An 18,310-nucleotide genomic window follows, 5' to 3' on the forward strand; every position below is an offset into this window, starting at 1 on the left:
AAAAAAATCCTAACAATGGTGTCAACGCACCTTTCCCAGGACATATACGTGAATTCTCTTTCCTTAAGTATTTTATGTCTCAGGGCTCTTAAATTTCTGCTGTTACGAAAGAAAGGATGTTCACAACAAGTTTTTCCTGTGTGACGTCACTGTGCTGCTAGCCTTTATATATGCTGCAAAAAAGTTGGGAAGCATCTAAGCCTCAGAGTTGAGGACAGAAGATCACATTTCACCAGCATCTGTCCCAAGAAGATAAAGACATGTCCAGCATCAGGCAAGCCATTAGGCTGGGGCTTTTCATATTTGCCCTGTCTAGTTTAAAGGTCGGTGTTGCCTTTCCCAATTCCTCTCCAGTAGTAAATTCGGGATGGGGCACTCCGGACAGACTGATGCACCTGTACACAGCAACAGAATGGAACAGCTTCCACCTGCAGATCAATCACGACGGTCATATTGATGGAACGCCACATCAAACCGTGTACAGTAAGTCTGATCATTGGCATGTCACCTGACAATAGAATGTGTCAATCATAGAAGTTTTACTAAAAAATATATCATTAATTTATTGCTGTCATTTTTAATACTGGTCTCTTTTAAGCATAATAAAGTCAAATGGAAATACACTACATACATACATACATACATACATACATACATACATACACTTTACACAAATAAGAAAATTATAAATTTTCTAAAACATACATTTTTTTTATTTTTTAAATACTCTTTTATACCTGATAAAGTCTGCATATATAACGTTAAGAGAACGCTACTATTATGACTACTTGTCATTATTAAGTTTTAATTTCATCTCCCCAACAACAGCACTGTACACTCACATATATATATATATATATTTTTCATTCAATAGCCTCCATCACAGTGAAGTTTACAATGTAATTTTGTATACTGTAGGCAGACGCTATGGTAATTAACCGGATTAACCTGGTTTAGATATATAATTGTATTATGACAGCTTATTGTTAAAATGGAAAAAGATACTAAGATTCTGTCAATTGATGTTATTGATTTCCCAATGCTTGCCTTGGTGGTTTCATTTATCTGTATATTAATTGGCCTAGCTATGGTCTTGGGATTAGTGGGATTAGTGGGCAAGATGCAGGGAAGCCAAGAGCTGGGGATCATCCGTAGTTAGCGAGTTTGCGGAAAGTGTGGGGAAGGTGGGATGGACACTCCTCTACCCAACTAATGACTTCTCAAACCAACTAATGATGAATCAAAAATGTTACTGCAATATAAAACTAACAACACTCAAAGGGGTTTATTTAATGCAGGTTTTTTTTAGAAAATTCTTGCTGTTATCTTCCGGGAGGTGATTGATTGATAAATGATAAGTAGAATCTGTTTGGTTGCTATGGGTGATGACTCCACTTCTTGTGCAGGAATGGGCATTACATATGTAGAAGCAATTCAGATCCTTGATTATGCAGTTTGACAAGTGATTCCAATAATGTATTTCCCAAGAAGATATACTGTACGATCTAGAACATTTACTTTCTAGTTGAAATACCGTAGAGCACTAAGGGCCAGATGCACTAAGCTTCAAAAGTGATAAAATGGAGAGTGATAAACAACCAACCAATCAGCTCCTGCCTGACAGTTTTGAAACACAGTCTGTGACATGGCAGGTAGGAGCTGATTGGCTGGCTGTTTATCAATCTCTGTTTTTTCAGTTTTGAATCTTAGTACATCTGGCCCTAAAGCCAGTATTTATAAAGGGAAATTTCTGAAACATGCAACTAAAGAAGATTCCTCAAAAGTATAGAATATTTATTATCCATGAATATAAATGCTCTAGAACCGAAATACTAACCACAAATAGAAGACATGAAAATCAGTTGTTCTCCAAATATATGAAATGTGCACAGTAGTTACTCACTAGGGCAGACATGGCCAAACTGTGGTCCTCCAGCTGTTGTGAAACTACACATCCCAGCATGCCGTACCATAATTTTAGCATTTCCTAATAGCAAAACTGTGGCAAGGCATGATGGGACTTGTAGTTTTACAACAGCTGGATGGCTATAGTTTAGCCATGCCTGCAATAGGGAATCTGCCCTAGGTGGGCTATTTAAAAGCACATATATCACATTTATAGTACAGTAGACTACATTGGCCAATCTGTGTACATGTGCAATCAAAATGCCATATTCTTATGGTACAAGTCCCCCCGCTTTCTTCCACTACAGAGAATACTCCACTGGTGACTTGTAATATCATTATATTGCACAGCAAGAGAATAAATATCCCTCATGTAACATGTTACACTTCTATCCCACATTCTGAGATGTATTATGATGTAATATTGCATTAATCCAACTTTATTGCCTTTATAATGTTTACATATCTTTGTGGGGTTTTCTTCCCTACAGGTGCATTAATGATTCGCTCTGAGTCTCCTGGCAAAGTAGTCATCACAGGCGTTAAAAGTGGACGTTACCTGTGTATGGATAAATCTGGAAATGTCTTTGGAGCTGTAAGTATATATAACAATTATAAAAATAATAATAATATCTAATGCTTTTTGTCCAAAAGTATTAAAAATGCTTAGCATAGAGTAATTAGATACAGAGTATTGTCTGGTGCCACGTGAGTATTGTCAATGGTTTTTGTGAGCTGTGACAGCGAGCAGTGCTGACTGCTTGCTGTCCCAGCTCACAGGGTGAGTATTCAACGGATTCCCTGCCCACGCCGTTTCCACCTCGCTGGGTTTTTACAGCGACGTGGAAATGGTGTGTTCGACCACCAAAACAGCAAGGCTCGTGGCTACATGCAGAGGGCTCCTTGCATTAGCCGTGAGCCTCGCTGTTTTGGGGAATCCTCACTGTCATCTGCCAGCAAGGATTCCCCTGGAACATTGAATAGAGTGAGCGGCCGGTACGGGGGTTAACCCCTTCAGTGGCAATCCCGAGAATTTTCCGGGCTGTGCCTCAGTGCCCAGTCTGGCAAGGCTGGAAAATTGTCGGGATTGCCACTGTTTACAGCTGGGCAGCGCTGCTGAGTTCAATCGCTGAACTCAGGCAGCTTTACCGCTGGCCGGCTCAATCTCCTACGCCGCGCCTCCTCCTCCATCCTCCTCCTTCCTCCCCTCCAGCTTTTCTATTGAAGGCAGGGTAGTGGCCCCGGGGCGCAGGGCCGCTGTTCAGCGGCACTGCCCGGAGCCAGGGAGGCAGTGGTGGGTTTTTTAGGGAGCGCTCCCCATAAAAAACTCGCCCAGTGGGGAGCGCTCTCTAAAAAAGAACCACCACTAAAAAAAAACACCTAGCCGGCCACATTGAATACGGCCCTAAGTAGTAGCAGATAATAATAGAAAATAGCAATGGTTCTAAATATTTTCTAAGAACATAATGCAGTGTTTACTTATATAATATCTAATATAGTTATATATATCTGGCAGTTGCCTATTTTCTTGGTGTTTGATGTTGCTTTATGGCTGCTGAGTTAGGATTCTACCTTAATATGACAGACAATGCTTAGCAGAATGAGACAAAGCCATATAACATAACGCGAATGATGTGTACAGACGGTGCGATCCGGCGGCCGCCAATATTGATTGGCCCTCGTTCCCATATAGTAGAAATAGATTGTTCTGCACAGTCTATTTCTACTGTCAATTACGATTCTGCAAGGCCGCACATCGGTATAGAATCGGGTGTGGGCAAAAACGGTGCGATTTGCACAAATTTTCTATCAATTTTGACTATATGACTATATGAATATATAGTCAAAATCGATGGCTCAAATCCCATTATGTACACACAACAAAATGACTGTGGAAGACAGATGACCACAGAGCCTCTGGAAGGGCCCGGGCAGCTCATTTTACCCACAGTAACCATCCACTTTGTGCTGCCTGCGCTGCGCTTGGTCCTCAGCAGGTCCCGGGGGACAGCATGGCTTCTTCAATGCAGGAAGCCAGTGGCCAATTAAAATGCTGCCCTGTCTTTTGAGCCAATCAGAGCCCGTGTACTGTTAGCCAATCAGAGTGGCTGCCGGTTCACGAGCTCTGATTGGCTTACCCACTGGTGCTGCATATTAATTGGCCACTGGTGTCCTGCACTGAAGAAGCCAGGCTGTGCTTTGGGACCTACTGAGTTGGGCGGCAAGTGAAGGAGGGGGGGCCCCGTGGCGGGGGGGCCCATGGGGTCCGGACTGGAAATCAGTCCCGGGCCCCAAAATTCCTGGTGGCAGCCCTGGTGACGTGCGGGGCAGAGCATCACTATTGCTATGGCCCCTATACACTGAGCGATGTAGGAGCATTTTCTAAGCGATCTGGTCAGATCGCTTTGAAAATGCCCAAAATCACCCTGTTTGTAGCCCCATGAGATACAAAAACAAATGTAACCCAAAATGATGGCATTGTTACTCTTATCTCTACCAAATTAAGATCAATTCATTTGTTTGTTTTCCAGCACCACTTCAGCTACGACGACTGTATATTTAAGCACGAAACGCTGGAAAACCGCCACGATGTTTATCATTCTCCCACACACAACTACCTGCTGAGCCTGAAGAAGCCAAAACAGTTTTTCCGCCCAGGAATGGACTTACCGCCCTATTCTCAGTTTTTGTCCATGGAGAACAAAATACCGATCACCAGATTTATCACTCCGGAGCCTGTTCGACACACCAGAAGTGTAGACTCATTTCCTGATCCATGGGGTATAGTAAAAGCGGGTCGGACAACGCTAAATTACCCGACACCCAAGAGTCCTCAAGATGTCAAAGATTACTTCATTAAAGAGCATCTGAGACATAGTCAGAATAATAAGGTGGACCCCGATGACCCAATAGAAATTGTTACCGTAAGGAAAGCCCATCCACGCCAATTCTTTTATAAAAGATAAGCATTCGATCATAGCACCAACCAATTTCATTTACAGAAAAGTAATGGATACCTAACATAGGTACTATAGTTTAAACAATTTCAAAGTAAACTCATGTCCTCATTGAGAAGGTGATTTGCAAATCATTGTTACCAATTTTTGGGGGGTATATAACTATGTTTAAAATAGAAAACTTTCAAATGGTATTCAAATGGTTTCGTGAAACACAGCATTCTATCATTAAAATATACAGTAAGAATGTATTTGAAGCGTTCACAGACCTTCTGCTAGCTTTGAATCATTCATAACATAGGCAACCAGCCCTTACAGTTCAGAACTATTTTCTCTGGTCCATACACACTGGGCGACTATGCCCAGCGTGTATGGACAACGATGATCGCTATCATCGCTGGAGGGAAATCCGCTCAGTGCATACACACTGAGCGGCTTTCCCCCTGCCCGGCGCCATCAGTGGGGGGAGGATGGCTTTGCATAGCGCAGCGCTATGCAAAGCCGTCCTCAAAGCCGCTCATCTGTTGGTATTACCAACAGATGATCGGCTTTCCTGGAGATGATGCGGGAGTGCGCAGCAGCGCTCACCGCTCATCGCCGGGGCACACACACTGGGCGGCTTTGAGCTGAAAGCCGCTCAAACTTGGTTTGAGCAGCTTTCAGCTCAAAGCCGCCCAGTGTATATGGGCCTTTAGAGATATATTTGGTTTTACTCTGTAACCAATCTTCATCTATTCATGCACAAGTCAAACCGATTAGTTGTCAGGCTGCATGACAACTTTTGCACGGCATTGGGATTATAGATCCTGGCCTTAAACTGTCCGTTGCTCAGAATGGGGACCAATTCCTTTTACTTTCTAATATTGCACTAGATTTTTGAAGATGATCATTTTGTTCTTTGTCAGTTAAATAGTCAAATTATTTAATATTTATAATATAAAAAATATAATGAAGAACTAGAAAGACAATAAGAAAGCTATAGAATGTATAATATATAACATAATCATTTTGAGGCGTGATAAAAGGCATGTTTTTTTACACATCAAAGGTAGCTAACCTTAGGTTCTAGATGTGCAACTATTTCCCAGCATGCACTGCCAGCCTCCCTCTGATTACCATGGATCATTATTATTTATAGGCGCTTTCAAATGTCTGGAGCTGAAATTTGCAAAATAACCACATTATTTCAATAAATCAAACTCACGTAAACTAGAATATTGCACTTGCTTAGGGTATAATTACTATTCTACGGATAAAGCTGCCTAAATGGCAGCTTTCCAATTGTACATTGCAACAAAATATGTTGCCTCTAAATAAGTTAGTGTCAATAAATGAACAAATGCCAAAAAATACCCCATAAAATACTCTGCTAGTTCTTGCTCACTTTCTGTGAAGTAGTTTACATTCTAGTTGGTTAAAAATCACCTCACATCTATACAGAATACAGTGGTGGCAGCCATTTTTTTTGCTAGAGTTACATGCATTACAATGCAGCGAATCAATTCGCAAAGAACCAGGTATCACTCAAAGTGCCTCAGTAATATCACCATTGTTATATGGCTCGCCATTCACATGTGTAAGTAAGTTCATCCAATATTGCAGGGTGTTTGGTGAAAGGATGAATTCATTGCATACTGATAACTAAAGATGGCACCAGTGATGCTTGATGGGATCAGGGGCAGAGGGAAAGATCTTGTCCAATGACATCACCTATGTGGTTTAGTATGACACTAATCAGCCAATGCAGTGCCTGCGTTAGTTAATGAATAGGATACATGCCCAATGTAGCCACAGTTTGATTGACAGGAAGTTGGCTTTCTGGCTAGAAACATGGAGTTTTCTGGGTGTGTCTGAAAGAATGCAGGCATGCCCAACGTTTTTGGGGGTGGGTCTCTGACATTAGCGCTGAACACTACTAGCCTGTCTCAGTCGCAGATTAGTGGTAGCCTCCGACCTACTTACATTGGCTCAGATGGAAAGACCCCTTCGATGTTTCAGGATTGGCATATGGATCTGGGAGTCCATAGCGATATTTGATGCATTTGCAAATTTGCACAAATTAGGCCCTTTTGGCAAATGAGAAATGTTATTTAAAGCCAAACACATTCCATCTGCTACAACTTTTTAAAAGGATTTAACACTAATGACCAAAATCAGCACTTGAAACATGATTATTGATCAAATAAAGCCACATTCTACTAGTTGATTGCAATTAACCAGAAATATAGCAAGAGAAGTCACTACAGTGAGTCCGTTATTTGAAACGAACGAAAAACACTTTAAAATATAATTAGTCATTTAATTAATATTTGTAGAATGCCTTTCTAACCTGATTTTCGTTAATAAGTGAATAATTTTGATAACATTATATTGTTTGGGTGCCCGAAGCTGGCAAAAAAATTGTTTAAAACAATGACATAATCTTGCACTATTTATATAATGTATAGAAGCGATTAGTAAATTGTTAACACCTTTGTCCTTTAATAATATTTTTGAATGCAATCCAGTTTCCAACTGCCATATATCTGCTCACCCTCAAATCAGGACTGTCCTGCCAGAATCCGTTCCCAGCCTCAGCTCAACTACACCCCACACCAAAGTGTATTGATTGCTGTCCCCTTGGCTCTATTCATCTCTGTGAAATGACATGTGCTGTTTTGCACAGAGATCTGCCACAGTTTTGCACACCTCTACTTGCATTTTAGCCTTTATGAAGCATCATAGGGTATATTGTCATTTACATGATTTAGGGGTAATACTGTATGTTTAAATTCCACTTGTTTTCACAGCAAATATTGGTGTCGATTCAATTAGGAGCAAACAGGGCAAAGTAATACTAGCCATGGCACCTCATTTCGTGTCAAAGTACGTAAAAAAACAGAACGCCGGACCAGACCAGACCATTCATCAAACTCTGCATTCCGGAGCTTGTAGTGTTGGTCCGGGGGGAGGTGTCTTGTTCGGGGGTGTGTCCCAGGCAACCCCACCGGACAGGACACCACCCAGACAGGCACCACCCCAACCCAGACACTATAAGCTCAGGAATGATAGAGGTTGATGAATGGAGCCTGTCCGGTCCGGCCTTCTGGGATCCTGTCCGGTTCTGGTTTTTACCCATACCCCCTGTTTTTTAATATTGTAATGTGTGCAGAACGGGTAGGGCATTCATAATCTGTGGCTTTTCAAAGACAAGTCAATAATATAAAATACTGTTTTTCAAAGTTTTTGGATATAATGATACATTCACTTTGATTTGAGTTATTTCCACCACTTTGTCTATGCTTGCGGTAATAGGGAACACTGTAAATCAGGACTAAAAGTTAAAATGCTTTATACGTTTTTTCAGAATTTCTGGACATTTCCTCGAATTCAAGGGAGCGTAAAATACTCCCCAAACTCCCTACTCTGTAACGTAGGCAAATAAACTAGACAGCTTTTAGAGAAAAAAAAAAATCTTATTCTGGGGGAGGGTTGCAATATTTATTTATTTATTTGTCGCGTTGCAAGCAATGTCCTAAGCTGTGTTTATAGATATTTATGATGTACGCCACAAAGATGATGTTTTGTTCTATGCAAATAAACCGCTATTCACAAATATGACAGTTTGGTATTTTCTTTTCTTAACAGTGAAATGGATTACAGCATTGGTTACCAGACTGGGTGCCGCAGCACCCTGGGGCGTCTGGGGACACTTGCAGGGGTGCCTCGGGTTGGTGGGCCAGGAGTAATTCAAATCAGTCAGTATAATAGACAGAACTATTGTTCGTGGTTTCCAGTCATAAAATATGTGGACAAACCGAAGCTAATCCTATCCCTCCACCACATAAAGCTGGCCATACACTAGAACAATTTCAATGGCTCGTACGATGCATTGTGCATATTTTTGTGCACATCGTGAGGTGCTTTGGTACGATTACAATCCGATGCGTGGGCCTGCAGGTTGTGAGGTGGATCTTATGTGCTGCACACATGATCTGAAGATGCTGCTATTGATCAGTATGCTGGGAGTTGCAGATCTTACGATGGATCTTATGTGAAATTACATAGATAAAGGTGCCCACACACGGAGCGTTTTCAGCGTGCGACGCAATGCGCACTCCCGTGCACATCACATAGCACAAAAAGTATGTGCTGCACACACTTTTTGGACAAGATCGCATTGCATCTAGTTAAAAAAGACATGCTGCTTTAGCCCATCGCATCCGTGAAACACACAGTGGGCATCGCAGCCCAAGATCTATCCTGTGACTGGATAGCTGCCGGGGAGTTCAAGGAGAATTAGGTCTGAAGTCTTAAAGATTCCAAATCACTCTGATGTATGGTCACCTTAAGTTTGACATACTGTACAGTATAGGGCCTAATTCAGATCTGATTGCAGGATATATTTGTTCTCAAAATGGGCAAACCATGTGCACTGCAGTATAAAAAAAAAATAGCAGTCAGTATTTGCCTTGCACAGAAACACAATAACTCCCCTAAATCTAAAGGGGCACACGGGGTGATTTGAGACCCATTTCAAAGCTATCTGAGTAGCGTGTGTATGCCCTGCAGCGATTGCAATGTGCGGTTCCGTGTGTCGCTATCCCCCTGGATTGCGGAGCTTTGCCTATAAACAAGCCTATGGCCATGGAGGACAGGTCACCCCGTGTATACGGTTGATAGAGGACAGGTTGCCCCACCTGCAGTGCATTGTGGTTCTACCCATATCAAGAACAAATTTGTCCAGCATTTGTCCATAACTGAATTAGGCCCATAAACACAATTTACTTCATTTTATATTTTTTTTTTCAAAATTTCTCAGTAAGAAACGTTTGGCCTATGGGTGCCATAAACAAAATTCTAAAGCTATGTACACACCTACAGATTTACAGTATCTGTCCAATCTGTCTGGTGGGAGCAAAAATCTGGCACTGTATGGGAGCAAAGGATAATCAACCATTTGCTCCCAAACACTGGAAAATGGACATAAACAATTGTTTAGATACATTTCTTAAATCAAATGGGTATAAGTAATTTGTCTGAATGACCATTGACTATTTCCTAGTGTTTGGGAGGATTCAGTATGAAATCCCGATGGTCAAAATCCCGAATGGGTCATAATACCGACAAGGACAAAATCCCGACATTTATAATCCCGACAAGGTCAAAATAGCGACATATAGAATGTACAGGTCAACATGGGTTTTTTCACAGTTTTATTTACCCGAATGTCAACACAGTCGACATGGACACAGTTGGAAGTGAACCGCAGCCCCTCGCTTTGCTTGCTATGCTTCGGGCACGGTGCCTCGCCGCGCTTGGCACACTATTTAATTCTCCCACCACGCCCTAGTGGATGGTAGGGCGTGAAATACCGCCTGTCGGCACGTCAGGTTAAAAAACAGTGAAAAAAAACATGTTTCACCTGTACATTCGGGACGTCGGGATTTGAAATGTCGGCATTTTGACCTGATCGGGATTTTGTCCTTGCCGGTATTATGACCCATTCAGGATTTTGACTGCATCCCCTTTGGGAGCACATGTTCCATTCTCATATGCTTTTATACATGATCAGATTTTTGTTCCCACAGAAATACTGGACAGAAAAAAGGTTAGGTGTGTACCCAGCTTAAGGCAGTGGTTCCCAAATTCCGTCCTGAAGTACCCCCGATGGTTCCCATTTTCCAGGCACACAGGTGTAGTCATTACTCACTGACACATTTTAAATGATCCACAGATGGAGCTAATTCATGGGTGCCTACCTGGCCCTCTCCTTCAGGGAGAAAATGCTCTGCTCCTGGGCTTCCCTGGTAATGTATGATTGCCATCACCTGTGGTGAAACACCTTTCTTATCAATTACCTAGCTCAAAAGATCGACCTATGCATCCCAATACGGAGATTCCTAACAGGGGCTCCTTAACTTTACCCTCTCCTTCTCTAACTACCCTGTTTGCAGGGGTTTAGATAGAGAATGTTAGCACCTCGTTTATCTAGTTCTATTCTAATCCACCCAAACTCAGCAGCTAAGCAGTGAAAGGCTGGATCAGTACCTATATGGGAGACCAATAGGGAATATCTGGTGCTGTATTCAACAACTGGGACAGAACGTCTGCTGTATGCCCAAGGGTCTAGCTCCTACATCTTTCCAATCATCTATTCTCTCCCTCTCTTAATATTGCCCGATTTCAACTGCAACGACACCTCATTGTAAGACCAAGTGGTGGCGGGATGTGTCTAGTGTGATAAGTGTTTGCCATCCATTACCTACCAGATTATATATAATATATATATATATTAATAATGTTATTTGGCAAACTTATGTCTAAATCATTTTCGCACAAAACTATCCTAAAAGTTATTAGCCTAGCCCTCCCCGCTAGTGCCTAAACTTAACCCCCGCCAACCTAGTCCTACCTCCACGCCCCGCAGCCTGAACCTAACCCCCGACAACCTAGTCCTACCACCACGGCCCACAGGCAAAACCTAACCCAGCCAGCCTAGACCTACCTCCACGCCCCGCAGCCTAAACTTAATCTCTTTCCACCCGCAGCATAACCCTACCCTTCCCTGGCCTGACCCTATCCCAGCCCAGCACACTCATGTTCAGGATTGCAGCTACTGGGATTCCGGTGTCGGCATCCTGAGATCTAGATCGCCGGGATTATATCTGCATCCCGCCAGTAGATTTAGAGAGTCCCTTAGGCTCCTGAGTGCCACATTACTGAGGGCTCTATTACCCTTTTCACGCCGCACCTCAGACTCGGGTTATTGTCAATTTACTGACGTGTTGACCGCGGTTGAGGTGCTACAGGTCACCATCAGGGTGGGAGTATGTGCATAAATGAAGACCTATTACGGTACTTGTTTCCTAGAACGGCCACAACGATTTAGATCGTTGTGGTCGTAAGATAAAAAATCGGATCGATCGCATCGCATGCGATTTGGTCGCATACGATGCGACCGATCCGATCGACCGATTTTTCACCCGATTTTTTTTTTTTTTTCACCTGATTATTTTAAATTGCCCCCCCAAATGTTACTAAGTGGGCTAGACCCCACGATAGACGTCAACCCGAAGCGTGGCGAGCGCAGCGAGCCCGCGAGGGGCGGCGGTGCGCGTCCTCCGACCTTTTCATTCCCCTACTATCCACTAGGGCGTGGAGTGAGAATAGAATAGTGTGGCGAGCGCAGCGAGCCACCGAGCCCGAAGCGTGGCGAGCGCAGCGAGCCCCGCGAGGGGACGCGTCTAACTTCACAGGTATACGCGTCCCCTCGCGGGGCTCGCTGCGCTCGCCACGCTTCGGGCTCGGTGGCTCGCTGCGCTCGCCACACTATTATATTCTCACTCCACGCCCTAGTGGATAGTAGGGGAATGAAAAGGTCGGAGGACGCGTACCGCCGCCCCTCGCGGGCTCGCTGCGCTCGCCACGCTTCGGGTTGACGTCTATCGTGGGGTCATGGCGGGCACATAAAAAATGTGAAATGGGTCATATTTGGCCATTTCACCTTTTTTATCATTTTACCCTATGTGAGATGGACTTAATCAAGTCCATCTCATCTTGTGCCATTATAATGGCACAAGACCGACAAGATCCTCCCGATTTCAATGTTAAATTTTTTTTTAACATTGAAGTCTATGGAAAAATCGGGTCAATCGGTCGGTCGCATCGCGGCCGATTTTAATTGGTCGCGACCGACCGATCGACCCGATTTCTGTCAATCAAAGTGAAAAAATTTTAAAAAATCGGCCAGATCGTGAGGATCGTGTCCCTTAATTAAGAGCCACGATCACTCACGATTGTGGCCGTTCTAGGAAACAAGTACCCCTATTACAAAAGAGGCCACCCTCTATAGGTTTATACAACTGACGAGAAATATATGATCAGATCAATTGATATGCAAATATATCTTCTAGTGTGTATTCAGCTTTAGTGTGCCTTAAGGACCATGGTTGGGAACCCATGGATTAAAAGTCAAACTGTACAGTATGTGATGTAATGTATGTACATACTGCCCTCCAGTGGGGTATGCAAAAATTGCATAATTAGTATGGAACAGAGGTACAATTTAGACTGTGCTGAAAATAAATTGTGCATTAATTATGGGTAAATGTTATCGGACTGGTAACTGGTATGGGTGTGGTATAGCTCTCCGACAATGTTTATTCAGATATTAAGTCAATAGGGTGACACCACACATTAGACATGCATTAGTTAGACTGACAAAAGTTAGACATGTGTTAGACATTGACAAAAGTTAGACATGCATTAGTTAAGACATTGACCAAAATTAAGGCCCCTATACACTAGGCCGACTTGTCCTAAGGTATGAATTTATTCATTATAAGTGCATAATGTGCCTTTGTTTTTATAAGTCACATTTACATTACTAAAGAAATATTCTTGCTACTCCAGCAACACATTACCTCAGGGTTGCCGACTTTAAAAAAATCCTCTCCGGGAGAAGCCCGGAGAGGAATCTCGCACTACGCGTTTTGGGGGCGGGGCTTAACTGTGACGTCATTAAGCCCCGCCCCCATTACGGCAAATAGCCGAAATAACTGTTATCCATGGAGGGGGCGGGGCTAAAACGTCACGATTGTGCCGTTTTAGTTCCGCCCCCTCCCCTGAGACCCGCGGATTGCGGCATATAAATGCCGCGATCGGGGGGCTCAGTGGGGGTCCCCCTGATTCCGGGAGGGTTGCCCACCCTTCCGGGGGCCGGGAGGAAGGACACGATTTTCGGGAGACTCCCGCAAATTCCGGGAGGGTCGGCAACCCTGCATTACCTTATACCCTACTCTCCCAAGCTCAGGGAACAATATATATACACGTCTCAATGGTGTTCATACAGAGCTGCAGGATGTTGGGCTAGGAGGTTGCCAGTGGCTGGCTAATCCGATGCAGGTGTACATAGTATGGGTCTGTTGCGGAAAGTGGTTGTATATAAAGGCACTGAGTTGCTCACACTCAGGCGCAAGGCCAACTGTACACAGGGAAGGGCACTGTATCAGCCTTAGCATAATGTCACAGCCATAACTGAAGCAAAAGATGTAAGGAAGGCCGCAACCACATCCAATTCAGAATTGGGATCCGCTCTCTGGTAGACCCCACACACTCAACAGACCCTGCCACATTAAGAGCAGCATCCATAAGTTTCCTGGGCTGGTTCTCCAACTCTTTCCACCACTGGAAATGACCCTCCCGTGAAAGGCCTTCTCTGGTGACAGCTCCTTTTTACTAGAAATAAGAGGCCACATGTAATAGGGTGTGCAAATCAGAAGGTGAGAGATTTGGGGAGAGTTTTCCCATCTTTTTAAAGAGGAAGTCATGAACATTGAAAAACCAGGTTGATTTTGCCATGTAAATGATTGCCGCTTTAAAAAAAAAAAAAAAAAAAATGGGGAAACTCTCCCCAAATCTCTCACTTTCTGATTGTCACACTCTATTACATTTGGCTTAGGTGTAAAACTTTCCTGTGTCTGTATCCGCGAGGCAGTGACTAGCAGCGGCTTCACTCACAGAAGTGTTACATTGGACCTCCAGCTCTCCGGGATGGCAATGTTATCTATTGCAGAGGTCTTCCTATGTGAACCATTATTTTATTCCTACTCCTCATATTCCATGCCATGTGTCATGTATCCCACATAGCTGGGGAGGAACATGTCATACAATCCAGTTATGCCAAATATACTTCCTGTGAATATCTGCCAGGGACTTATTAATACCACTCACATAATTATACAGGCCGCACCCATGGAATCTGACTTCATAGCTTTCTAAAGGGGAAACGAAGCTTAAAAATATAAAAATAATGTGACGTTACAGAGTGACAGGACACTTTATCATGGTCAGCATAGCACCAACGACATGCTGAATGCATCTACCTCACTTACTGGCTACAGGTGCCTGTAGAGCTGGCGGTACACTGGGCGACTTCCGGAGAAGTCGCCCCCGATCCCCTCTTGAGCCGCACAGGTGGCAGGACCGCTTACGATATATTGTATGCGATCCTTTTGCATATGCAAGATCCCTCCTGCTGGCCATGGGACTCGCAGGCTCTAATGCAATGTGCGCGGAACCGTGCGACTTCCCAGGATCCCGGGATTGGCATCCTTATTTAAAAAAAAAAAAAAAAACATGAAAACCGAAAGTTAACACTTAGTTAATTTAGGAGCGCTTGTCAGGTGTTACTAACTCATGGAGAGCAGCTGCTAGGAAGGGAGTAGTCAGCTCCCTAGTTGAAGCGACATAGAAAAAAAAAAAAAAAGGATGGTAAGCAGCGCTGAACAAATTAAAAAAATAATAAAAAAATTACTGTAACCAAGTAAATCAATTATTAGAAATTGAATGGCACAATATGCAATAAAAAAAGATTGAGCAAGTTAAAATCATGAATCAAGGACCTTTTGCAAGTGGTAAGTAAAACCTGCACTGAACCGGTAGTATGTCCGGGAACAGACTGGAGCTAGCCAGCAGCTGGAGCTGTCATTGGCAGAGAGAGAGAGCAGCATCCCTGCATGCTACAGAAACCACAGCAAGACAATACCCTCACAAGACAATAACCATCCTTGCCCGGGCACCGTCAGCACCAGCACCACCTGCAGTGGGCACCACAGGGCACTCTCTGGGATTGTGCTTGCACTTTGTAAAAGAATCAGTTGGAATCAACTAGGAGGATAACTCCTCCAGCGGCATCCAGGACTTACCATTTGGTTCCAGGACATACAACCGGTTCAGTACAGGTTTTACTTACCACTTGCAAACGGTCATACGGTTAACTTGCTGTTAAACTTTTTTATTGCATATTGTGCCATTAAATCATTCTAGTAATTGATTCACTTGGTTACAGTAATTTTATTACTATTTTTTATTGTTCAGCACTGCTTACCATCTATTTAAAAAAAACTCCCACGCCTCCCCCCCCACTGACCGCCGCACACATTTACTTACTTAGCCAGTGCAGAGGAGCTGTACAGGTGCTGCAGCCAGTGAGCGCGGTAGGGGGTGCGGGGGTGCCACACTGAGTGGCCAGGCCAGAGGCAGCAGAGCAAGTGGGACAGGCGATGAGTGCGCGACCCCGCGCAGCATGACCTTAAGCATCACGTCACACTGTGCAGAGCCACGCACCAGGTGGGGACAGCCGGGCAGTGTTTTAGTGAGTGCTCAGACGCTGCCCGGCATTAGACTAATCCTTAAATCCTGGGATTGAGACTACAATCCCGGGATTGAAATCCCGGTGATTTTGGGGCCAAATCCTGCACAGCGCTGCACCTTACTGCCGCCCGCTCCCCAAACCCAACGCCAGCAATCCTGCCGCCTGCATTGTGAGCAATCGCATGTGGTTAAAAACCTCATGCAATTGCGCATGCAATTCAATAAACATTATGTGCAGCACATATCATCTATCGACCGGCGGACCGCGCATCGCGTGATCCATTCAACATGCATACAATCCTTCAATTTATTGCCCAGATGTGGTTGCAATCGAAGGATTGTTTGCAATTTCGCCCTAGTGTATGGGCACCATTACACCTATCTTATTTTAAACAAAAAGTTAAACTGGGATGGCTACCTTCTGATGAAGTTACCAGCTCATTATGAACTTTGCTTATCCAGATACTTCGGTCCATTCCACACACAGCCGACCCATCGTGCTTTATTGCACTTTTCAAGAACTGGAGAATTTCCGCTGACCAGACAATTGTGCAGCTTGACCGCCACGAGACAGAAGCTACCTGTAGCATGTAACCTATATTCTGCCATCCATGCTATTGGACCATTTAGAACGAATTTCATAGCTGCACAACCGTCCACTACACGTCAGTTCAACATTGTTTTTCTTTTTTAATACAATTTTTTATTTCTTAGTCCTTAAATTCTTTGCATTTATGTAATGTTCCAGCATTTTAAGATATTTTTGTATTTGATAGTACCTGTTTAAAATACACCTATAGCACTAGCACCTGTCATTATCAACTGGGATGTCATGTCAGCTATAATAAATTCCTGAATCCAAATCCACTAATCTGAAGAAATCATTTCTATTAAGATGGCGTCCAATCGCGACAGTCCATTGAGGGTTTTTCAAAAGTACCATGTAGCGAACATATTATACTGATGTATTTCTATACCACCAACTGGCATTATATCTTCCATTGGCTTTTTACCCTGAGAAAGACCACTGCATACTGGACATTGTATATGGGACTATTGCCTTGACCCTAATTAACCAGCTCAAGTGGATTACAATCTCAAGCACTCCAGAGCTCCTGGAAATACCAAGTGCATACCAAGGAGGACAATAGAGGCACATACTGTATACACGTGGGATATTTACATCTTCCCACCCTCTTCAGACTCCATCAGCCAGTGCATCTATGGAATGGTAATATAAACCAAAATACTATCCATCCAGTTGGAACTGTGTTACCTCATACATACATTTACTGTGGTGTATATTATTAATATCTTTGTTTTTTTTAATTAAAAACTAATTTTAAAATAGAACCGTCTTATCATTCAGCCAGCGCTGGCACATTTTTTTTTTTTTTTACTGATGTACTTAAATCCGTTTGCTTTGATTAGAATTGAACTCAGTAATATACATGAATGTACACACTCGTTAAAGAAAAGATCTGCCAAGCAGGTGGTTTCTACGAATGCAATCTTTGAACATTTCCAACAGTCAGAAATATCGACCAATTCAACGGTCGTATTCAATCTTCCGACTGTTGGATACATTCAGGTAGTCGGAAAGCCAGTGGATCTGCAAAAATGGCCACAGACTGTCAAAAATGGCTGTTGCTTGGAAAATCTAGTGGCTGTTTTCGACACTGCAGACTCGACTTTTTAAAAACTTGAATCTGCGTGGTCTTCAACGCGTACGAAAAGAGACGTTGAATAGGTGTGTGTCAATATGTCCAACAGTCGTAAATATCAGAACTTATTAAATACCCCCCCTAAAACTTTATACTCCATAAAGGAGGAGGTGGTTTCTCAGGTGGAGACCAATACTGTTTGTAGTTCTAATTAGATGCACATTTATAATTATGTGAATTGTAGTGCCCTGCCACAATCACCACCAGCTGCCCTTCCCCACTGTAACTGCCTTCTGAAAAGGCTCAATCGTACAGTGATTCATAGACGCTACAAGTCCTACAAGAGGGATTTACAGAGTCACAATGACAAAAACAAAAACCACGGACACATTTCTTGGACAAGTATCAGCTTTATAACATATCAGTTAATCATGGGATAATCATTACTGTCCCAATAACTGGTAAATGTCCTGCTTGTAATTAATTAACAGTTAGGTATAAATACATAAATTAACCTTTGTTTCCCACATAATATAGTCTGTTGTACAAACCTAATGGTTCTCATATACATACAGTCTTACAGTGCTGTTATGTACCTTTCTTTTAAATAAAAAATTGCAATAAAGCTCAAACGACCATCTTATTGCC

At 43.1% G+C, this 18,310-nt stretch overlaps 1 protein-coding gene across 1 annotated transcript; it reads left to right on the forward strand.

The window, feature by feature from the left end:
- Positions 1–249: 249 nt before the first annotated feature.
- FGF23 (fibroblast growth factor 23) lies at positions 250–4,871 on the forward strand. The gene is made up of 3 exons (XM_083179600.1): positions 250–483; positions 2,397–2,500; positions 4,437–4,871. The coding sequence occupies exons 1-3, from the start codon at positions 261–263 to the stop codon at positions 4,869–4,871; spliced, it is 762 nt and encodes a 253-aa protein (XP_083035726.1). The 5' UTR covers positions 250–260.
- Positions 4,872–18,310: the final 13,439 nt, after the last annotated feature.

This window comes from Crinia signifera, chromosome 4 (genome assembly GCF_055691185.1).
Source record: "Crinia signifera chromosome 4, ASM5569118v1, whole genome shotgun sequence".
NCBI classification, from domain to species: domain Eukaryota; kingdom Metazoa; phylum Chordata; class Amphibia; order Anura; family Myobatrachidae; genus Crinia; species Crinia signifera.